We start from the raw sequence: 24,824 nt of genomic DNA, 5'->3' as shown, positions 1-24,824 counted from the left end.
GTACCATCTCATTGATCTTCTGCTGCAGCATGATGATCTTCTTCTCAAGGCCCTTGTTGAGCGACTTGACGTGTTCCACACTTCTAGCCTCGGCTTTCAGCCTCCTGAAGACTCTCTTAGCCAAGTACTTCCTGGCACAAGACTGTACAATGACGATGTCCCTCAACTTCTTCTCGCAGGCTTTTCTGACCAAATATCCCCTCGCGTATCTCTGAATAACAGTGGCAGCAGCATCGTCCTGCATCCTTCTGAACTTCGCGCGAGCGATGGCACCTCTTCCGTATTTCTGGAGTCCCAGGACGGTGTGTCTCACCTGTTGGAACCACTTCCTCTTCAGCCAGCCTCTGACATACCTCTGGATCTTCACAGCAGCCCTCTGCCTTCGTACTTCCTGCGCCTTCTTCCTGGCGAGGTATCCTCTAGCATGCCTCTGTAAGCCAAGAATGGCTCTGCGGATCTTCCTGTACCTGATCCTGCATATGAACCCTCTGACGCTCTTCTGGATCATTATGCAAGCATCTCGCTGTTTCTCTGCTCGTAGTTTCTCCAGGTAGGCCACCTGGCCAGCCCGGAAGAGCACCTTCGTCTTCCCGAATTTAAATTTGTCCTCGTCTCTGATGCAGGTCGCCAGGATTCGCCGGCATGTCTCCCGCAGGTCGTCCCTCTTGATGTCCTTGAACTTGCAGAGACTTCGGTATCTCTGAAAGAATTCGGGATAGGTCCTTTGGCTCGGGTATCCCGCAGCCGAGATCCTGATCGTCTCCAGGACTCCGCAAGCTCGCAATTGCTGCACCGCCATCACGGGGTTGTACTCGAAGGACTCCTTTGTCTCGTTCGGTTTGATGCAACGAACGTAATGAGGCGTTGTCGCGTTCAACGTGGCCATCAGAAGGTTCAGGGAGTCTCGGAACTGCGAGCCCACCTGAAAATATTGTCCTCGTGGATGACTTCGATTTAACCCGAGATAAAAATAACACGCGACACCCGGAGGATTATTGAAAATCGATGCCAGCCCTTTTTCTTTTGTTAATTAAGAAGACGTAGATTGTACAGGGGTTCCTGAGTTTATTAAAGAAAAGGACCCCCAGTTACCGTTTTCTTATTCTGTTTGGGGGCACTGGGTGTAGACTTCTGAGCTGAGATCTTGACCCTAGCGTTTGGCACCGCCAGTTTCGGGTCCTCGTCGCAGAACAGCCTCTTCAGCAACTTGTTCTGCAAGAAATCACCCTTGAGGAATTATCTGAAGAGTCTTCAAACCCTGATAAATGATGCAAAGCCTATCTCTTACATGGCCATCTCTCAGGATGTCAATTTGCTCCTCGATGACGGTGTCTCGATTTTTCTCCAGGAATCCCGTGGCATCGTACTCGACGCGATCCGCAAAATGGAGAATGATGAATCCAGCGGTTCCAAATCTCGGTTTCTCAAAATGCTTCGACTTTCCGCACTTCGCATAAAGCTTCTCCGCCCAGGAACAATCGGTTCCCTTCGGCATCTGAAATGGAAGCAAAGATATAAATACCCTCGGAAACGTTGTTGTAAAATCCAGGCAAAGATGCAACGTAATCAAGATCCTATTAAGGTGAAGTGAAACACGTCGAGGAACTTGATCAACGTTGATAAAGAAGATTTTTCTAAATTTCTACGTTGCCGACGTTCGTTTTTATATTGAGAGCTGTGTCGAATTAGATTGGGTATTGTACCAAATGGCATACTCCACCTATCGTTTTCGTACAATAAATATCAAGAAATCGAAGTAAAACTCCAGAAATCCTCTGGATTCGTGCTTTCTGGGGCCCTAATTGACTGCAGAGGGACCCCCCGCGCCATCTGTGATTTCCAGGTCAATTAAATTTTCACTCCGAGACCTTGTATTCCCATCGTTTTAGTATAGAAGCGCATACAACACTTTTTTTACCTTTATCTCGTTCAAATGCGAGTTTATCGATTACCAGAATGTTCTAAATTGTCGTAAAATTGTCCTGACCCTTTCGATTCTCATATCAGAGCCTTCGATAATTGTATATTCATCGAAATATGAGAGCTCGACGCCATTTTGGTTCTGGTCTGAGTTAAGTTTAAAAAATTTTTCCAAAACTCCAAATTTTGAATGTGTCAGGACAATTCTTAGATGATCAGGAGTGATGTGTCAAAGTTTCGGACAGTTTGGTCTAATACCCTTACGAAAAAGTGTTGTATTCGAATCGACTGATTTCAAGGGGGTTTCACTTCATCTTAAGGCCTTGAGATATTTCCCATTTTTGGTGATATTTCATTCCAAGAAGAGAATCTTACTCGGCACTCCTCGTCCAGCAAGTCTAATATTCCCAGCCTCGTTTCTATCAGGTCGATGCAGGGCTGATTATCATAAAAGTCGATGAAGGTCCACTCGATCTCTTCCTTAAGGTACTCCTCTTGCTCCAGCTTGAACACATGCTGGTTGAATTGCTGCTGCAGCTTCTCGTTAGCGTAATTTATGCAGAACTGCTCGAAGGAGTTGACCTCGAAAGTCTCGAATCCGTAGATGTCGAGGACCCCGATGAAGCACTGCGACTTGCTCTGGGACTGAAGGGAGTTATTGATACCCGCCACTATCCAGTTGAAAAGCTCCGCGTAGATGTGCTTGGCCAGAGCATCTCTGGCAGCTGTCGCTTGCTCTGCACTCATCGACTTCAGAAACGTCTCCCTTGTCGAGACGATCTTCCGGTGGCACAGCCATTTTCGCATGGCGTTCACGTCTATCCCCAGCAACTCGGCGATGATCAGTAAATGTTTGTCGGACGTCTATTAAAATATATAACAATTATTTCCCTGGCACAGAAGTTAAACAACAGGACCGCCACGCGTATCAGAAATGAAACCTCTTCGCAAGTTCAAGAAGGATATTCAATGTTATTAATTATTACTAAAGACGGTTAATTATTCTTAATTACCCTTTCGACAAATGCCCTTACGTGTTCGNGAAACCAAGTCGATGTATCAGCGAGCTTGAGATATATTAAGAAATTGCTTAAGAAATTGAAAAGCTTAAGATATATTAAGAAACAAAAAACATTTTACCCCATATTTTCTCCTATACCGTTCACTATTTGTTTAAATACATAACAATTACTCTTATCGAACAATAGCCCATCGACAAACTAGAGGAACTGTTCTTTAACTGAAACACAAATTTCGGCGGATAATGTTAACAGAAATAATTAACCCTTTAACGAATACTGAATCACTTTGACCCAATGTCGTCGAATCATAAACGTATACAAAAAATATAAATGTAACTCTTCAAAAGCCCGATTCCATTATTTTTTATTCCGTCTATTGTTAATCGCAACTACCTACGTGAATGTGTGATATAGAAAAAGATTACACATGCAAAGTGCTAATTTATTATATGACATTGATGTTCGTTTAAGGGATAAAGCAGGATCTTCGAAAGCGTCTACTGAGATGTTCTCTAATTCAACAAAAAATTTTTCGGGATATTTAAATGCAATTAATTTGAACAATTGTCGTAAACGCTTACCGCGATGTAACAGCCCTCGGTATCATCGGACACCGTGCCCTGCTCACCCTGGGCATCGGTGTTTGGCACAATGTTAACATTCCCTAGATGCAAAATGGCGGCCAAAATTCGCAAAAGATCATCCTGTTGCCTAGGGGAGAAGCCTAGTAAATTGAGCGCCGTGACCGTGTCATCGAAGCAGGCTTCGTCGTTCACTCCGCTGATCTTGGGATCGTTTCCTTGGTTCAGGTAATGGAACGTTTCCTGTCGTGTCAGGTGCAAATGCGGCAGCTTCTTCGAGGATGCGCACATCTGATAGAAAATGTGGTAATTCCTTTCCTGGTTTGCCTACGCTCAACATGAACCATGTCAGCAATTATAGAACCAGTTGAAAAATACTGGTTAAGGTGATATGAAAGGCGCTGGGAAATTTAATTCAGGTCAATAAATTAAAATTCATCTGTACCCTTCTTGGTGGTAACGTCATTTTGAATACTCAAGGGGTAACATAAACTGGCGCGTCCCGTTACCGACATTTATGTTTATGGTGAAGTCTTTTACGGTCCACGTTGATAATTATACAAAATGAAGCGTTCCATGTGTCATTTCAGCAAAGTAATGATGAAAAGATCGACGTAAAACCGTCGAAATCCCGGGAATTCATTATTCTAACGACTGTTTAGGACCAACGTCGCCATCTGTGACGTTTAGCTGCAACTAAATTTTTGCTCTAAAAATAAGCGTTACCCCCCGAGACAAGCCAGCATTCGCTTGCAACCGTTGGTGAAAGCATTGTCCATATTTTCCCATCGGACTCTATTCCATTTCTATGGTATTCTAAATTGTTCGAGCTAGGTCTTGAAACTCATCATTTTCGATTCTAGGCCTCCAAGAAGAGTAAACAGCGAAAACGTTCACGGGCCACGCCACGTTAGTTGTAGTCCATGATCAGTAAATAAATTTTAGATGAAAAATGAAATTTCTTGAGTTTCAGGACCTACTTTAGGGACTCCATATCTATGTGGTCAAATTTGAAACGAATCAGTCGACCCTATTCGGAGAATACTTTCCCCAACGATTTGACATCTTAGATATATATAGCCTGACTCTTTCATATCACCTTAATAGACGTCATTTTGATTACGCTCACCTGGAAAACTACTCTTGACTTTTCCAACAAGTAGGTTCTCATGCTTGCCCCGGTGATCTTGTAGTGCTCGTTGAACTGGATCTCTATAAACTTTCCGAATCGGGATGAATTGTCGTTTCTGGTCGTTTTGGCGTTTCCTATGGCCTCCATGACCGGAGATGAGGCGAGGACCTTCTTCTCGACTTGCGTTTCCGTCGACGAGCCGCCCACCGTAGCAAAATATCGCATTGCATATTTTGCCGATACGGTTTTGCCGGCCCCGGACTCTCCGGAGACGATGATGGACTGATCGTGGCCTTCTCTACGAAAAAAGAAAAAAGAAAAAAAAGGTAATATTAAAAGAGGCACTTAACGTGGTACGAAATTTGGCATCTTAGACATTAAATTAACAATAATCGTCACTCATCAGCCTTGAAAAGAAAAATAATCTTTAAATCCTCAAGTTCCTTCTTCATCTTCTCCGAAAATATACATCACAAAGAGAGAACTTGCGAACACCTCAGTTGGTACAGAACGAAAGATCAAATGAAATTTTAATTATGATTTATGACCTATCACATTTCATGCATCGTTCATCGTCTCAATTTCATTACATGTCTTTTATACGCTTTTCACTCAAGATGAAAATTGCCTATACTCGCAGGTATCATTACTATTGAGAATAGAGGGTAAACAAGAGCGATTTTTTTTTTCCAAAATCAAGCGTACATATACCAAAATCAGAAACTATGTAAGTTCCCAATTTAGTGTTCCTCGACGGCAGCGAATAATGTTGAAAATTAGATGGTTTTACCAAATGTTACGGTACATTTTGTCCCACGTAATACTAGTACATTCCAAAAATTACATTTTGAACGGATATTTTCATGGATGTAGTTCCACGTTATAAATATTTTTTCCCAACAATTTATTCCTGCACTTCCTGACCTCTCGAATTTAATGCAGGCTTCTGCGGCGACCGCGAAAATATGTTGAAAATCACATACTTTAATCAAATATTATAGGACATTTTGCCCCACGTAATACAACTACATTCCAAAAATTACATTTCGAACAGATATTTTCATCGGTGTAGTTCTACACTACTTCTTCAACGATTTATTCCTGCACTTCCTGACCTCTCCAATTTAATGCAAGCTTCTGTCGCGACCGCGAAAATATGTTGAAAATCACATACTTTAATCAAATATTATAGGACATTTTGCCCCACGTAATACAAGTACATCTATTCCAAAAATTACATTTCGAACAGATATTTTCATCGGTGTAGTTCTACACTACTTCTTCAACGATTTATTCCTGCACTTCCTGACCTCTCCAATTTAATGCAAGCTTCTGTCGCGACCGCGAAAATATGTTGAAAATCACATACTTTAATCAAATATTATAGGACATTTTGCCCCACGTAATACAAGTACATCTATTCCAAAAATTACATTTCGAACAGATATTTTCAACGGTGCGGTCCTACACTACAAATATTATTTATCCAACGATATATTCCTGGACTTGCTTACCTCTCCAATTTAGTATAGGCCTCCTCGGCGACCGCGAAAATGTGCGGCTCCAGATCGCCCATCGCCTGGCCCCGATAGGCCCATATCGTGTCGTTTCCATAGATAGGAAGCTCATTGTACGGATTGAACGCGACAAGGACGATTCCGCAGTAAGTATAAATGCAGTGCCGCTGAAACCGGATCTGGAGATTGTAGAGAACCGCGGGCTCGTGCAAAAAGGACAGCGACGTAAGGTTATTCTCCCCGAGGAGGATGTCCGGATTCCTTAAGGGAGGTAGGTCCTGGTCGGACTTGATCACTAAAGTTCTGGTCTGATTCGTGTCCTCTGTTTGCACCCTGACGGTGTTCCGATTTAGCTTGTAGTCCTCCAGGAGCACCGCTCCTTCCCAGACCTTCTCCCGATGCGGCACCCATACTCGGCTACCCTAAATGGAATAAAAAATAGGCATTAATATATACCTGTCAATAATATAATATAATAATACCGTAACTAGCATGCCTCGTCACGGCTTTGCTCGCGGTATATATTGTACAAGCAGAAATTTGTAAAAACACATTTTACCCCTTTTCCCTCCCTGAAGGATTGGTTAGGGTAAAATGCTCAATTGGTTTTTAAACATTTATCTGTGTTTCTTTTTATAGGTAGAAACCAAGTCGATGTATCAGCGAGCTTGAGATATATTAAGAAATTTGTAAAAACACATTTTACCCCTTTTCCCTCCCTGAAGGGTTGGTTAAGGCGAAATCCTCAATTTGTTTTTAAACATTTGTCCGTGTATCTTTTTTTAGGTAAAAACCAAATCGATATCTCAGAAAGCTTGAGATATATTAAGAAATATGTAAAAACGCATTTTACCCCTTTTCATCCTCTCAGGGGTTCATTTTCGAAAAAATCCCTTCTTAGTGAACATCTATGTTACAAAAGGAACATAACCCCCAAATTTCACGTTTCTATGCCCAGCGGTATGAGCTGGACGATGTTGAATTAATCAATGAATAAGTGGTACTTGACTTTTACATACATATAGATATATAGTACTCATTGCATATAACATTACTACTCCTCAAAAGTTTCTTATATTTATTAGTTCAGTGATTCATAATTATATCGAAGTCGCGGAACGCTTTTGGTTATAAGGAACATTTGCGGTCGACAAAATCATTAAGGTCATAAAACTAACAACGAAAATATGCAAGAAATACGTATGCGAAACCCTCGTGAGAATTAAGAATAAGAAAAGAGATAATAATTAATTGGAGACATTATCTAATCCTTTATTAGAAGTATTTTTTTCCCAATTTCCCGGACGTCTCGAATAAATATTTTACAAGCGTTACAAAGTTACTTTATTCAAGAATTTTGAAACGATTCGTAAGTGTATGTCTCGGTAACTTTTTTCTCTTGACAAAGTAAGAGTTGATTATTGCTTAAGTGTCGTTGACCCCATTGAAGAAGCATATAATTAATTTAATATCGTTGTTTAACGTTATAGGGAGCTTTGGAGGAAGTAGCTAAGAATTTGCACGGCTGCCTGCCCGCGCTTATCGGAATTCCTGTGCAAATTCTGGAACCGAGCGGCTGTAAATGGCGGAGCTGCCCTTTGTTGCGGGAAAGTTTTCACGGGTCGGTGAAAAGAAATGCGAGACGCTCAATTACACACCCAGCGGGCAGAAAAACTGGCGTGTATAACAGATAAACGCTTTGCGGAATAAATGAGTAACAGCCTAATGGAGGGTAAAGCGATTAAGATGACATGAAAGGCGCTGAGAAATTTAATCGACGTCGAGAAAACAAAATTCATCTATACCCTTTTTGGTGGTCATGTCGTATTCAATACTCAAGTGGGAACATAAGATGGCTCGTCTCGTTACCGACATTTGTTTCTGTCATTAAACACTTTAAGGGGGTGAAATCACCTTCCAAATTAAGACATGTCAAGGGGCGATTTGGCAGTTTCACCCACAAGAACATATTTTTTAACCAATCGACCTGGAAAAGCTTTCTCATAACGAGAAATGATAAATATAATTTTCGGAATTAAGAAGAAACAAAAATTAAGGGNCAGGCCTTACTTTGGATGGTGGTTTCACCCCCTTCAAGTGTTTAATGGCAGATAAAAAATCGATCTCTCCGATTTCATTTCTTTTATAATATGTTATAGTAGACTAAAAACCAAGCGACAGGTATTTTTTTTTATCTGTCATTAAACACTTTAAGGGGGTGAAACCACCTTCCAATGTAAGACATGTCAAGGGGCGATTTGGCAGTTTCACCCACAAGAACATAATATTTTTTAACCAGTCCACCTGGAAAAGCTTTCTCATAACGAGAAATGAAAAATATAATTTTCTCAATTAAAAAAAAAAATTAAGGGGTGAGCCACCCCTCACAGGCCTTACTTTGGATGGTGGTTTCACCCCCTTAAGGTGTTTAATGGCAGATATAAAAAAATACGTGTCGCTTAGTTTCTAGTCTACTACAACATATTATAAAAGATATCAAATCGGAGAGATCGACCTGGGATACCTTCCTTGTGAGAGAAGTTTCTCAGATTTTCAAGGCAGTGCAGCCTACGTGTTCGTCTTGCAATTCCTGCTGAAAATGCGGAACCGAGAGGCTCCTCCGGATGGCGAAGCACTTTGTTACGAGGAAATTTTCACGGGCTAGCAAAATGCAATACGGAACGCTCAATTACACGGCCGGCAAGCAGGAGAACCGGCCGTGAACTTTACTTTCGCTGTCTTACCTTCGCCTCGTCTCGCTTATCTCTTGCATAATGGAATAAATTAATAATCGGCCAAGTGCCGAATGAAATTAATAGGCCGGCGGAACTTTTCTATCCTCCTCAGCGGTGATACTTTTACGCTGCGAAAAATAAAAAAAAAAACGCGACTTCGTGTTTAGGAAATTTATTCAGAGCATCCTTTATGTAACAACACAATATACGCATGTACAGGGTTAACCAGAGATACTTTATCAGTGTCTGCATATATTTTGCGCGCATTTACATACACTCACACGGACACGCTGCTCCGATATGAGACATTAAAGGGTCAGGACAATTTTACGACAATTTAGAACACTCTGGTAATCGATAAACTCGCATTTGAACGAGGTAAAGGCAAAAAAAAGTGTTGTATGCGCTTCTATGCCAAAACCATGGGAATACGAGGTCTTGGCGGGAAAATTTAATTGACCTGGAAATCACAGATGGCGCAGGGGGTCCCTTTGCAATCAATTAGGACCTCAGAAAGCATGAATCCAGAGGATTTCTGAAGTTTTACTTCGATTTCTTAATATTTATTGTACGAAAACGACAGGTGGAGTATGCCATTTGGTACAATACCCAATATAATTCGACACAGCTGTCAATATAAAAACGAACGTCGGCAACGTAGGCATTTAGAAAAATCTTCTTTATCGACGTCGATCAGGTTCCTCGAGGTGTTTCACATCACCTTAAGAACCTCTAGACTAAACTTTCTATGCGACTGATTTCATTCGATAAGCTACCACGAAAATGATGTATTGCGGAGAAATTTAATATACTCTTTTATTGTCTAACTTGTTTTGCGGAATCGTGTCCCGTGTTTCCTGAACGTCCATTCTGGGACACCCTGTATACACCTTCGCGTGTTTCCGTAGATATACTCGAGTACCCTGTGCAGATATATATATGTGTATTTATTCTATATAGACTTATTAGATAATACATGTGTACATGCCGGCTGATGTGTACCGTACATGCACGCCGGTGTATTTGAAATTGTCTGCGTGTCGAGTAGTCGCTTTGCCAGCCGACCACCAACAAACTACGGCTTCTCTCCTGTATCCCAACAGTGCGACTTTTTCCACGTCGAACCGTGTCGGAAATATTTCACAAGCCGCCATTTTGTTCCCTTCCGTTTCCCAGCAGAATGTATTTCCCCTCTTTGATATTAAATTTCTGATGCCGATTATCTCACTGGTTGTCGTTAAATAATGCGAAAAGCAAATCTACCCTGGTCTTGTCGAGAAAGATCGCTCAACAAGAGAGAAATTAAATCTAATAACTACAATCAATGAACTACGGCCGTTCTCGTATTACACAATTATTCTGCATGAAAGATGTCAGAAAGATATCGTAAGTCGCCTCTATTCCTATTATTAGTAAATTATATCGTAAAAACAAGCACTTCTAACTATTATCGATAAACTACGGTTTTCTTTTTTGTTCTCCATGTAATTAAAAAATTGGACTTTTCTCCACACCGAACCTTCGCAGAAGTATTTCATAAATTACATAATTCTACAATACTTCTAAAAACAATGTCCGACTTCAGCTATCTACAACAAAGAAATTAAATTTAATAACTACGATCAATGAACTACGGCCGTTCTCATATCACACAATTGTTCTACGTGAGAGATATCAGAAAGATATCGTAAGTCGCCTCTATTCTCATTATTAGTAAATTATATCGTAAAAACAAGCACCTCTAACTATTACCGATAAACTACGGCTTTCTTTTTCTTTTCTATGTAATTAAAAAATTGGACTTTTTTCCACACTGAACCTTGGCAGAAGTATTTCATAAACTACATAATTCGGCAATATTTCTAAAAACAATGTCCAACTTGAGCTATCATGAGTTGTCCTTTTTCTCTCCATGTAATTAAAAAATTGGACTCTTTTCCATATCGAACCTGCCAGAAGTATTTCATAAACTACATAATTCTCCAATATTTATAAAAAAAATGTCCAACTTCAACTATCACGACCTCTATTTAGCAACGAGATGTGCGCATCTTCCTTATTCCTTATACTTGAAAAACAAAGAGATTCTTTAAGCGCAAAAAAGGAACAAAAAATTAAATCCAGCTACCGTTTTAATAAACTAAGACTTCTCTTGAATATCACAATGACCCTAGTTTTATCGCGTCAAATGAAGCTACGAATATTTCGTAAGTGTGTAGACAGTTTAATTCCTGATATTCTTTTGTCGGCCCAGAAAATATGCGCAATTATCATTAGAGACATATATAAATGAGATTTTTATTAAGACATAATTTAAATTGATTTCAATGCAAAAGTGTACGTTATCGTTAACTACCTCTAATCGTGATTGCTAGCTCTGGTTTATCTCGACATTTTAAGGCGACGCCCATTTTTCAGATATTTCAGATAACCTCACTTATCGATGAAAAAAATTCGATAATCCAAGAAAATAGAAATTCGAAATTTCATAAATCATGAAATTCGACAAAAAGAAAATGACATATTCAGTGGATAAATAAATCGGTGAATAAATTATATGAATAAATGGATAAAATTACTTAAAGAAATGAAGAAAATTCTTTTCTGATTCGGCTTAACCCTTTGGCTACTAAGAGCGCCTAAAGGTGCCCGACGTTTGGTTCAATATTGCCTGCACGGTCAGACGAATTTCGCCCATATGTCGAAATGGCTCCGTGTTCAAAAAGGGTTAAAGGAACTGTAAACTGTTGCGATAGTAAATTGCTAATTACGAGTCTATTCTTCTAGACACACTTCATTCAACCCTGATATAGACTTGTTGATTCAGTATCGACGTAATCAGCCGATAAGAGTTATGTCGGATTAATAGAGATCGCTTTTATAAGTCTTCCTCGCTTCTGGCGATTTGGCGATACCTAATCAGCGGTATGCAAATAATCTTCGCAGTCGCTCCTGACGTCAAGTGCGAACTCGAATGGCTGCTCGGGTTCCCGAAACGTGAATTATTTAGTCAACATTGGAGAGGAAAAAATGTTACAACACCCGAAACAGCTGATTCTGCATTTTGATTCGACTCTTCCGATTACATCGCCAAGCAGGACAATTTTACTTTCGTTAATTAAAAGTGCCAACGGAGATGCTATTAGATTTACAGCCGCCGTTATGTATTTCGCATAAATATCTTTCTAACTAACAAATGCATTTTAACGATATATTAAATAATACAATTATTAAAATTAATTACTGTTAACAAATTGCAGTTACTTTAATCGTCAATGAATTAATATAAAAGCAGCTTTTGTTAAAAACAAACAGTTGTTTCATGTGCGATGTTCCTCCCGATGTTCCTTCTTCAATTATAATTTGCATACACTGATAATAATGTCGATATAAATTTACATATTCAATAATTAGTAATCAATCGTTACTTAGATGCCACAATAAATTACAGTAAAATTGCACTGTCTCTGTAATATCACATTCAGCATCTGAGTTGAATTGTAGAAAATTATAACATAATATTACATTAAATTCAAGTAGAAATCCTCCAATACGGTAAATATACGATGTTAGGTGTATTTATACATTTTCTTATTCGTAATTCTTCCATTTTACGTCCTTCTATGTGAAACTTAAGTTACGATATGCGTAAAAATCTATGTAAATTTCCATGGACTTTTATTAGTGTATCGCTTATTGTCTCTATACGTTCCCATTAATAAAAATATTATATACATATATATATAAATCATAATTGAAGTATTCGTATCTTAAATAATACTCGTGTCTCCTTTTCTGGTAATCGGAAAATACCCTAGTTTGGCTTTGATCTTCCGCCGATCGCGTATCCAGGAAACGCGCTAGTCGAAGTGGGAGGTTCGCGTAGATATCGGCTACTCGTTATCACTCAGGGCCAACCGAAGGTGAGTCATACGCGAACGCAACGCGATTAATTGGGCCACGACTAACCGATCGTCCCAACCCGAGAATACCGAGCACCTAAGCCTCCAAGAAGCGTAAAACATCGAAAGCGTGCACGGATCACGCACGTTGGTTCCAGTCCATGATAAATAAATAAATTTCGTATGAAAAATGAAATTTCACGAGTTTCAAGACCTACTTTAAGGCCTCCACGTTCCCGTGGGAAATTTTCAAACTAATCGATACCCCCATTCGGGAAATACTCCCCCCAACGATTTGACTTCTCAAAAATATATAGGCTCCCTAGTAGCACAAAATATTTATCCTATATTTTCTATATATTTAACGAATATCGCACATTTTGTAAATATTTAGCAGACATTTGAGATTAGATCTCTGCAAAACGTTTCCTTTAGAATATTATCTCTATAATATTTATATAATATTACCTCCGTGTGTTTTCATAATATTTTTCTACCAGATGTACAAGACATTTCGTTTCATTTTAATACAAGTATTTCTTAAATATTATCTGCCGAATACATTATAAACGTTTTAAAAAGATTTAAAATCAAAATCACACGTCTTGCTCCCATAATGCGATAGCGAAACGAAAATATTGGATAAATTTCTCGTGTTTTTTGATACCACATGAAGTGTTCGAAAATAGTCGTGAAGTAAAAAATGTATTTCTATTATGTTCGTAGATTAAAAAATATAATTGCTCTATATGTTTATAAATTATTGAAACTAAATATGTCACTGAGATTTTCAACAAATATATCATATATCTTTGAATGAAATCTACAAGAAATCTTAAACAAAATCTGTCGCTTGGGATATTTAGCAAAGATTACAAAGAAATATTTAGAAATTATTCTATGCTACTAGGGCTGACTCTTTCATATCACCTTAAATGAGATAAAGCATTGGAATATTGTTTTAGGGATTATTTCGCGAGGTGCAATGGTTATGTTCGATAAAGTTTTAATTGAGATAAAGTATTAGATAATTGTTCTAGGGCAATGTATATTTACCGTTTTGATGGATTTTTACTTGAATTTAATGCAATATTACGTTATAATTTTCTGCAATTCAATTCCGATGCTGAATGTGATATTACAGAGACAATGCAATCGTAACTTAAGTTTCATATAGAAGAACGCAAAATGGAAGAATTAAAAATTAGAAAATGTATAAATACATCTAACATCGTATATTTACCGTTTTCTCATCCGAACAATTATCTAACAATATTGTTTTTTGTATTATTGCAAACAATATTGTTTTAGGGATTATTTTGCGAGGTGCAATGGTTATGTTCGATAAAGTTTTAATTGAGATAAAGTATTAGATAATTGTTCTAGGGCAGATTTAGAGATGTGAAAGCTGATGAAAGAGATGTGAAACAAAATATGTCGACGAAATCTATAAAGTCACATATTGGTAGATATTTGGTGCGGAACGATTCCGATTGGTTAGCCGAGAACCCTCGACGTTTGATTGGCTATCAGAGAGGCAGAGAGTGAGGGCAAAGCCCCATTGGCGCTCCGAAAATTGAAATCGATCGCGAGGGCGTCCGCTAGATGGCGCCACTAGTGGGCGCGGCCGAAATCGGGGTCAGGTCTTTCCCTCTCTCGCGCGTTTCCTGACCTTTCTCCCGCCGTCGGAGGTCAAGAGAGGTTAGGAATCCCGAGTCGGACATTTTCTGACCTTGCGCCCTCGCCCACCGTTCTCTCTCCGGGAAAAGAATGAACAGGTAAGAGAAGGGAATTCCCCTTGGATAAACTCGCCGCCATTTTGTTTTCCTCCTTTTCAGGGCCAAAGCCGCATTTACGAGAAACCGCGACCTTTCCAACCGGTTTATTCGCCAAAGAAGGCGATGAAATGATGCATTAAATTCACGTACGTACACGAGAAAAAACATTCCCAAGGTACCCCCACTTTTTTCCGTCCTTTTTTTTCTCTCTCTCTCCATAACAGCCATTCGCGGACTAGCTCGGAAAATTGAATTTCCCGGGCAACTGATGAAATCCCCCGTGGCGCTTTTGTCGCGGAAGCGATTCCCTCTCTCGCTTCCGCTCGGTCGGAATTTCCCGCGTGAAAGGGAAATCTCTCTCCCACGATTGACATTTTTCCTGAGGGTGGTTTCCTCTCTCGCGTGCGAACGGAAACGTCTCGTAAGCGTGAAAGGCACCCGACGTGGACGCGGACTTTAACGGGCCGACATTACGCCTCGAAAGGAGAAAGGATTCTCGTAACCCGACTAATCTCGAGCGCCCCGAGTCGTCGGACGATTACGGAAGCCAACTCTCCCTAGATCGTCCCCGATAGATCCAATACCGTAAGGATAATTTAGAATTAGATTTATATTAGTCAGCAAATCAATTCGACTACGCTAACGGTACGAGCGTACCTCCCCTTGAACCTCGCCATCATAACCTCTCCGCCAAGGGTGGAGGACCGCCATAGAACTCTCGTGGTCAAGGCGCTCGTCTCCCTTTTTCGATGTTTTAGAGGTCTCTTCTTTAAGGGCGCCCTTCTGTCGCTCTCGACTCACATGGAAACCATCGAGTCGCAGACTTTTCCAAACCTTCCGAGAAGGGCGATTTATTTCTTTATCGCTTAAGCCTCGCTTTCTTAATTTCGTCGCGTACTTAACCCTTTTAGCGCCGGAGGCCGATATATCGGCCCTCGCTGCACTGGCGAAAAGTGCCAGAGCCGATATATCGGCCCGCACATTGTAGCGCTTTACTATTCGCTTTTCGAGAGATCTCCATCTCAAAATAAATTTATAATACGTTATAAATAGTCTAATTTTATTAAGAGAGAATTAAAATAACGATACCTATAACAACCTATAACCTACCTATAACAATTAGTTGTTTCGGATGAGATAAGCCGTCCGGCGCCTACCATGTGCCTTGGAGTTATTTTTTATGTTTCTCGTGCAATATTACTTATTTTGTTAAAAAATATATTGGAAATTTAAAGTATATACTTTGCAATAAACGGTCTATATAAATTTATGATAAAAAGATGACTTTTCCTATGTGCAATTACGTTTTGAAACAGAGAACAATTTTTCTTTTTTTTTTTTATCACTTATACCTTTGTTATTTATGTAATTTTCAATTAATATAGACAAATTAGCGTCACTGTTTTATTCTCTATTTTGTCCTTAATATCCTGCTTTTTGAATTATGTAAATATTGCTTTTCGTTTGGTTTTTATGAGCCTTTTTCCAAATCCTAGTAAAATCGTAAAATTCGGCCGGTTATCTTCGCATAAGCACCTCTTCTTCGCCCGGTACTAAAAGGGTTAAATATTGATTTTCGTATATATAAATACTGGTCATTTAACAAATTCGAATATTTACCCAATAAAATTTCTGAACATTTTGCAAAATTATACCGGCCTCCGGCACTAAAAGGGTTAAGCAATATTGTTTTTCTACTTGAGTCTAGGAGCACCAGATCGCGAGGCCGAAAATTTCCCCGGAAGAGGTCCCGGACTCATCTCCACAGCGAGTGCTCCGTTTCCGGTTAACCGGACTACGTTGTAATTACACTTTACGAGTATTCCTCCTATTCATTTTATGATAAAATACTTTTAATCAGCATCCGGTCCCAGTTTCTCCCGGAACCAAGGAAAGCGCTCGCTCGTCGTCCTTTCATCAAGTTGCGTGACTAAAATATTTTAAAAAATATGTGAACCATCTCCAAAAAGAAAAGGAAAAGTCGTCGGAAAATGTAGCTGCTCATCCCGAGTTCATTTCTAGTTTAAATATTCCGTTTTCAGTACGCACTACGTTGTAATTACGCTTTACAAATATTTCCTCTATCACAGTTTTATGGAAAAATATTTACAACCAAAAAACGACCCCACAGGAGCCAAGAAAAAATATATAAACCCCCAAAAAAAGAAAGGAAAGTATGTCCAAAAGGTATAAAATAATATTTATGCCTGTAATTTATTTTTATTAATGGAAACTTATCTATCTAGCAGTTGTAAGGGAGAGTATAAAACATATTTCAAGATCGACAGTTTGAAGTCGGCGTAAAAGGGAATTAAGTGCGACAGTGATTTCAATTTTATATTCTGTTTCCGGCAAACTTATACTTCACGAGTATTTCATTTATTCGATTTATGATAAAGTATTTGTAACTTATATGACGGAATAACAACGAAGATCCCACTTCGGAAGAACCACTCCGGGGAGAAAATAATTCATTTCCGGTAAACTAAACATCATTGTATTTATGCTTAGTAAGTATTTCCCTTATTCGTTTTTCAATTAAATATTTATAATTTTTATGATTGTAAAATAATGACCAATGACGCTCGTTGTGCATCCTCAGGGAATGAGTTTAAAGGGTGAATGATCAATTTCCAGTAAACTATACACTATTACAATTTTGGTTTACGGAACTTATCCTTATTCGTTTTAGAACAAAATATTATAACTTTAAATGATAGTATAATATTTGCTATATAAAAAAGAGTTGGCCGCGTCTATATAAGTACTGGCCTGGAGGATAAGTTACCAATTTACGATATACTGGACATCATTGTAATTATGCTTCAAGAGTAATTCCTGTAATCGTCTTTTAATGAAATATTGATGCTTCATATGATGATAAAATAATAACCAAGGAAACCGTTGCGCATCTCCGGCAGGACCAATTTAGAAGATAAATAATCACTTTCCGGTAAACTGGACCTCATTATAATTATGCTTTTCGAATATTTCCCTGAATCGTGTTGTAATCAAAGATGTATAGTTAATATAATAATGGAATATCATTCATAAGGTCGCTGCGCATTCTTGGGAAAGCCAATCACGAGGATAAATTATCAATTTCCGGTAAACGGAACATCATCATATTTATGTTTTACGAACACATCCCGTACTTCCATCATAATAAAAAGTTTATAATTTCTGACTTAGTGAAATAATATCGAGGACGCCGTTGAGCATCTTCAGGGAAGCCAATTAGAAGGCAAAGTGATCTATTTCCAATAAACTGGCCTTCATTGAACATCCTTTACGAATATGTACCTCTGTACTGTATAATAAAACCTGTATAATTTATATAATAGCAGAATAACGTCGAAGAAATTGATTGGTATCCCTGAGTCACTCAATAAAGTGAATGGTCTACTTTTGATAAATTGGATATCATTATACATATCTTCACCAATGAAGGCCCTTCCTTGTAGGATAGTTAAGACCCGGTTTTGTTTTAAAGGGAAAAAAAAAGAAAAAAAAACAGTATTGAGTTTTATAGAAAAAAGAACCGAGAGACCCCGGGTATTTTTCCCCGTTTTATTCAAGATTATTTAATGCAATCGATTAAGAAAAGGAAAAGTTTCTCGATGCCTTGAAAACGTTTCTGCCAAAGTTTCGCACCCCATTTTCATTACAACTCTCCGAGGAAACATTGCAAAATGGTTTACCGATTGCTTTGTCCCATACATATAATTTAAATGGTATTTTTTATGTACAATTTATCGATGTTCATGGCACGAGGGAAATTCCTGTAATAATATATCATAATATAATATCATTTTACGGATGAGTTGTAAAACTAACGACTTACAATGTCTTTTGTTTATCCATTTAATTATATATACGTATAATGATATTATATTATGATATATTATTACAGAAATTTCGCTCATATCATGAACATCGAAAAATTCTACATAAAAAAAAAGTAATGAAAGCTACTTAAATGGGATAAGATTCAGCTTAAAAGTGAAAAGAAAAACCTGACTTGTAAATCACGGTTTTTGCCAACGTTGCAACGTATATGGGGTGAAACTGAACGATTTAACCCTTTGGCTACTAAGAGCGGCTAAAGGCGTCCGACGTTTGGTCCACTATTGCCTGCACGATCAGACGAATCTCGCTCATATGTCGAGATGGCTCCGGGTTCAAAGGGTTAAATGATCGTTTTCCAGGAAAGTCGGGACAAATATGGAAGCCGAATGTCTGGGCGAAGAAGAATTATTGAGAGTTTGACCTGAAAGCCAAACGAAAAAAAAAAAAATCGCTACACGTCCCAGGAGTAATGTAGGGCACGAATTGTCCATTTTTAGTAGTCCTGGCTGTTACATTTCGGTCAGACAAAGAATGCACTTTAAAGGACCTATCTAATAGACATACGTTACATTCATTGACCCTTCGACTGGATTGGTAATTAACGAACATTGAATATCAGGAAATTTAGAATGAGGGTAAAAAGTCGGTCGTCTGGGTGAACGAGAATTGTTGGAAATGTTTGACCCAGAACCTAATCGAAGAAGGTTACACGTCCCCGAAGCGATCCAGAAAACGAATGACGATCCACTTTAGGCACATCAGATCATTATTCCGACCAAGACTGAAAAAAAAAAAAGGTCGAACGTAAACGATCGTACCTAGTGCACACGTGTCCGGCGACTACTCTGAGAGAGAAATTTATTTTCTAGACGAGATTAATAATTTGCATCGATCTAAATGCTTCTTGCTAAAAAAATTTCTTGACTTCATCGAAATGAATTTTGTGGGAATCATTGGTATTGCAAGTTGAATGATGACAATTTTGTATGAAGTGAACAAAAAAAAATAGAAAGAATCATACTCGAGCGATTCCGTTTCGCGCATGCGCATTCGGCCCAGTGACCCTTAGGCCTGTACCGTGACAATATACGAGAGCACCCTATTCATGTCGATGAGAGAAAGATAATTGAACTTCGGATAAATCGAGACACTTCGTGTATCGAATCATCACATACTGGGGAAAAAAAGAAATGAAAGAAACGTACTCGACCGATTCTGTCTCGCACATGCGCATTTGGCCCAGTGACCCTTTGGCTTCTACCGTGACAATTAAGGAGTGTACCTCGGTCATGTCGATGAGAGAAAGATAATTGAACTGCGGATAAATCGAGACACTTCGTATATCGAATCATCACATACTGGGGAAAAAAAAAAAGAAATGAAAGAAACGTACTCGACCGATTCCGTCTCGCGCATGCGCATTTGGCCCAGTGACCCTTAGGCCTCTACCGTGACAATTTACGAGAGCACCTCGTTCATGTCGATGAGAGAAAGATTGAATTTCGAATAAATCGAGACACGTGGTGTATCGAACCGTGACATACTCGGGGGAAAAAAAAAGAACCGAACTCGCACGATTCCGTCTCGCGCACGCGCATTCGGCCCAGTGACCCTTAGGCCTCTACCGTGACAATTGACGAGAGCACCTCGTTTCATGCCGATGAGAGAAAGGCGACCTAGAGAGCGAAGAACAGGTAGCACGTGTTGGGAATTCGACGGAAAGGAATTAGCTCTTTTTCTTTTTTCTTCTTCTTCCCACGAGAATTCTTTCACTCTCCTTCGCGACAGGTTCGACTTCTGCGAGAAACCAAATTTCGTTCCAGCCGATCTTAAGGGGTTATACCACTTTGAAATATTAAAAAAATCAAAACAATTTTTGCGCGTTTATTTTTCGCGTTTATACTTTAAACGGTTTTTTCTTAAAACTGCATTTTAAAAATCGGTGGGCATTCTAGATCCGCCAATTTTCAATCAATCGTCTTCAGTCTTTTTTATTCTATTCGTGATAAGTTTATCTAGCGAAATACGTATGGTTTTTTCAATGTATTGATATTCGCATTTTTGATACAACATTAATTAACGAAATTTATGGCAAAATACGCATCTTTCCTTTCAAATCGATGCCATTTTGTGAGAAATGCACATTTTCGAAAACGGCTACGTATTTCGCTAGCTTTTGGGGTACAGAAACTAATTCTTTTTCGTTCATTGTTCTAGCTCAAACCTGGACTGAGTTATCGAGCCCATCGCACGATCATCGATTTTCGCAGCGCTCCGGTAAATCGGCTTTCAAGCCGCCATTTTTGTAAATAAAAAAATACAAAAAAAATATATTTTGTTGTTTAATAGTAGTATAATACCTTACGGTACTTTAATTTGGATAAAAACGTTTTAATTCTTGAAAAAAAAATTCTTGAAAAACCGTAATTTTTGGGTGGGTCAAAGTGGTGTAACCCTTTAAGTAATCTGCAAAGGCGATTCATTGAATTCGGCCTTGTTGACGAAATCGGTATTTAATGGACAGGCAATTCAGACTAAATGCGCGACTTTGAGAAGGTCTCGGATTAGCGGACGGAAAGTAAAGGTATTAGATTGTATTTTCAACCAAAATCTGGTTTCACTCCTCAAGGCCTTCTTCGGTGTTCTCTGCTTCTCAGCTCATGCGAGTTATCTCCCCTTCACGGCTCGCGCGCGTTCTCCGCCTCGCGGCCTTCGAGAATGTGACTTTTAATGTCGGGAATTATCGTAAATAAACAAAGAATTCGAGTTTATTCCTACGTTATCTCTTAAATGGTTATCACGTCTCGCCAGAGTTCCTTCGCCTTTACGGTTTGCGCGATTCTTCTTCGGTGAAGACATTGGAGTATATGATCTTTAATGTTGGAAATTAGCGGAAATAAACAAAGGATTCGAGTTTATTCCTCTATTACCACGTCTCGCCTGAGTTCTTCCGCCTTTATGGTTTGCGAAATTTTTCATCGGTTCATTGTAGTACAATTTTTAATATTGAAAATTAGAGTAAATAAACAAAGAATTCGAGTTTATTCCTACGTTATCTCTTGAATGGTTATCACGTCTCGCCCGAGTTCCTTCGCCTTTACGGTTTGTGCGATTTTTCATCGGTGAAGACATTGTAGTACAATTTTTAATATTGGAAATTAGAGTAAATAAACAAAGAATTCGAGTTTATTCCTACGTTATCTCCTTAATGGTTATCACGTCCCGCGTGAGTTCTTTCGCCTTTACAGTTAGAGCAATTTTTTTTCGGTGAAGACATTGCAGTGCATGATCTTTAATATTGAAAATTAGCGTAAATAAACAAAGAATTCGAGTTTATTCCTACGTTATCTCCTGAATTGTTGTCACGTCCCGCGTGAGTTCTTTCGAATTATAGTTTGAGCAATTTCTCTTCGGTGAAGACATTGCAGTATATGGTCTTCAATATCGAAAGTTAGCGTAAATAAACAAAGAATTCAAGTTTATTCCTCCGTCATTTCCCGAATGATTATAACTTCTCGCGTATCATCGACCTCACAGTTTGCGGGAATATTATTTTCAGGAAGGCAACGGAGAATGATTTTTAACCTGGAGCGTAATTAACAACTGAGCGTGAATTCGTGCTTATTCCCGCGTAATCCGCCGAGTGCTTATCACTTCTCACGAAGAGTTTTTTCACCATCCCTGTTTATGCAAATTTTTCTTCCCGAAGGCATCGTTAATGTACGATTTGAAACGCAAGAAATTACCGCGAATAAGAAATAAACCTGAATTAGCGTTTATTATTTCCCCATAATCTGCTAAATGTCTTATCACTTCTCCCGTGAATTTCTTCAGTTCGCAGTCCCGGACACCTTAAAACGATGATATTGAATGAAAGAAATCAGCATAAATAGAAAACAAGAAAACGAAAAATCGAAAAATCCCCCCTTTAAGGCCTTCAAAAATATCGTAACATAATTCGAAGACAATTTTGAACGTCGGAGGAGAAACATAAATAACAAAAAAAAAATAAACAACGGGAATTCACATTTACTCTATCATAATCCCTTTCGTTTTTAACCTTTTGGCTACTAAGAGCGCCTAAAGGCGGCCGACGTTAGGTCCAATATTGCCTGCACGGTCAGACGAATTTCGCCCGTATGTCGAAATGGCTCCGTCTTCAAAGGATTAAACTCACGAGAGTTCTCTGCTTCGTGGACACATAGAAGCGCAATTCTGAATCGGGTTAATTAGCGTGACAGACGAAAAAGACACAAATGAAAATTTATTCCCTCGTAAACCGATTCAGCTTTCAGTTTTTCAGCCCGTGCGAATTTTCTTCTCCGTATACATCCCCGAAGGGGCTTTCGAAAGCGGCAAATTAGCGCCAGGGGGAAAAAAAGACCAAGAAAAACGCGAGTTAAAACTGATTTCCTCACAGTCCTTTCAACGTTCATTGTTTCCTCCAGGTAGGGTCTAAGACTTTCAATGTAGCGAATTAGCGTATACTGTAAAAGAGATAGGAGAAACACGAGTTGAAAACAGTTTCCTCCGAGTCTTCCTCAACTTACGGAATTTCCTTTTTCTATACATAATTCATCAAGAACATGGTTTTCCATGTATCGATTAACGTAAACAAAAAAAAAAGAGGAGTGAGACTCGTACTCATACCTCACTTTCAGCGTTAAAAAACGTCTTTTAACCATTTAAAGGCTACGGATAAAATAAGTCTTAAAGTGATATGAAATTGTGAGATATTATATATATATATATATATATATATACACGTACCTACCAAAAAGTCAACATATTTATCAAACATTTCTCCAAACCGGGTGCTCCGAATTATCTGAAATTCTAACACGCGATTATGGAGGCCCTGAGAAAGGACGCGATGCTCGTAAAATTTCACTTTTCACAAAAAAATATGATTTTGGTTTTAGTTTAGGCTAAAAAAAAATGTTTCTCTTTTTTTTAAATGAAGTTCACAAGCATCGCGTTCTTCCTTAGGGCCTCCATAATCACGTGTTAAAGTTTCAAATTATTCGGTGCACCTAGTTTGAATAAAAGTATTATAAATATTTTGACNATAATGACCCTTTCATGTCATCTTAACTGCAAGAAAACAAAGAAATATAAAAGAAACCCGTCTCACTTTCCGAAACGGGTCCCTTTCATAACACGCGACTTACACATAGAACCGTGTTATAAGAAATCCCATTTCGAAAAACCAATGCACACTTGGGACCCGACAAGCGAAAGAAAAGCGAATTCTCAAAAACAGTCCACGGATAACGCGGTTTAGAAGAGACTCGGAATGATCTAAGATATTCCAAAGAAAGGTGAAAGAAAATAAGTCAATATCTCGTCAGCTTAATTTCCTACGACCGCGACGATTCTCCGGTCACGGGAGTTCCGCGGCACGGCATCTCGGCCCGCGTCCTATCGATCTCCCCGAGGAAGTCCCGGCTCCGAGCCGACGTGGTGTCTGCTCCAGATTCGCGGGCCGCGGCCAATCGGAGGCGGTACCTTGACGTAGAGCTCCCTCGTCGTCATGTCGACGGTCGGCAGCCAGCTGGCGAGTCGGGCGACGGCTTCGGGGGCTCTAGGTTTTTCTCGCCTCTAGGGCATCCGGCCGCGCGCCGAGGTCACCTTCTCCGGGGACAGGCACTACATCTTCCCTGGAGACCTTCGCGAGATCCGCTTTGGCGTGTCCGCCAGGTGGCACGGCGCGTTACCTGTCAACGGTGTCGATATCGTCGACGAGGATATCGAGGATATCGGGGATATCGAGGATATCGAGAATATCGGGAATACCGACGGATCAGTGGTAACGGTACCTATAGTGTCGATAGTGTTGACAGGGTTGACAGAGGACGCGGGTCGCGCACCAGCACTCACCGGAGCACTCGCGAGCACCCACCAGCACAGCTGGTTTTCGGCCACCGGGCTGCCAGCGATCCTGCGCCCTCGTCCCACTCCGCCGCAAGCCGACCAGTCCTCGACCTTACCTACTACTACGCCCACTACACGCAACTCGTCGATCGGCCGGCTCACACCACTCGGCAGCCTCTCTCCACCCCCACTCCGCGGCGACTGAACGTGCCCTCTCTCTTCCGCAACCTGTCGATACCAGAGATGAGTTGGGAGATTGCTTACGGGCAGAGTCGCGCGATCGCATCCTGTGCTGCCCTCTGGTTTCGTACGTTAGCTTTCACCGTTTTTTGCCCCGAAGGGCGGCGCAATGAATTTCTGCTGATTTCTGCTAGGGGCTCGCGCACTCGCGATGGCGGTGCCATCTACCTATCGCCGTTGGCGACTCACGTACTCGTGATGGTAATACCATGCGGCTGTTGACGGTGGTGGCAGAGATGAGTTGGGAGATTGCTCACGGGCAGGGTCGCGCGAT

The 24,824-nt window shown here is 39.8% G+C and overlaps 1 protein-coding gene across 2 annotated transcripts in view; it reads right to left on the bottom strand.

Moving 5' to 3' along the window:
• The window catches only part of LOC105702533 (unconventional myosin-Va), a 35,674-nt gene extending 11,269 nt beyond the window's left edge, over positions 1–24,405 (bottom strand). For both annotated transcript variants that reach the window (XM_012430171.1, XM_012430172.1), the window contains exons 1-8: positions 23,945–24,405; positions 6,170–6,594; positions 4,653–4,953; positions 3,524–3,850; positions 2,296–2,784; positions 1,289–1,495; positions 1,093–1,212; positions 5–922 (exon numbers count right to left, since the gene is read on the bottom strand). In XM_012430171.1, coding sequence (XP_012285594.1) covers positions 5–922; positions 1,093–1,212; positions 1,289–1,495; positions 2,296–2,784; positions 3,524–3,850; positions 4,653–4,953; positions 6,170–6,594; positions 23,945–23,971 — 2,814 coding nt within the window. In that variant the 5' untranslated portion in view covers positions 23,972–24,405. The remainder of the gene's footprint in view (positions 1–4; positions 923–1,092; positions 1,213–1,288; positions 1,496–2,295; positions 2,785–3,523; positions 3,851–4,652; positions 4,954–6,169; positions 6,595–23,944) is intronic.
• Between the last annotated feature and the right edge of the window lie 419 nt (positions 24,406–24,824).

The sequence above is a fragment of the Orussus abietinus genome, unplaced genomic scaffold, assembly GCF_000612105.2.
Source record: "Orussus abietinus isolate OABI.00-Male unplaced genomic scaffold, Oabi_2.0 scaffold362, whole genome shotgun sequence".
In the NCBI taxonomy this organism is placed as follows: Eukaryota; Metazoa; Arthropoda; class Insecta; order Hymenoptera; family Orussidae; genus Orussus; species Orussus abietinus.
The sequence above is the reverse complement of the archived record's forward strand: the minus strand, read 5'-3'. Positions and strand labels throughout refer to the sequence as shown.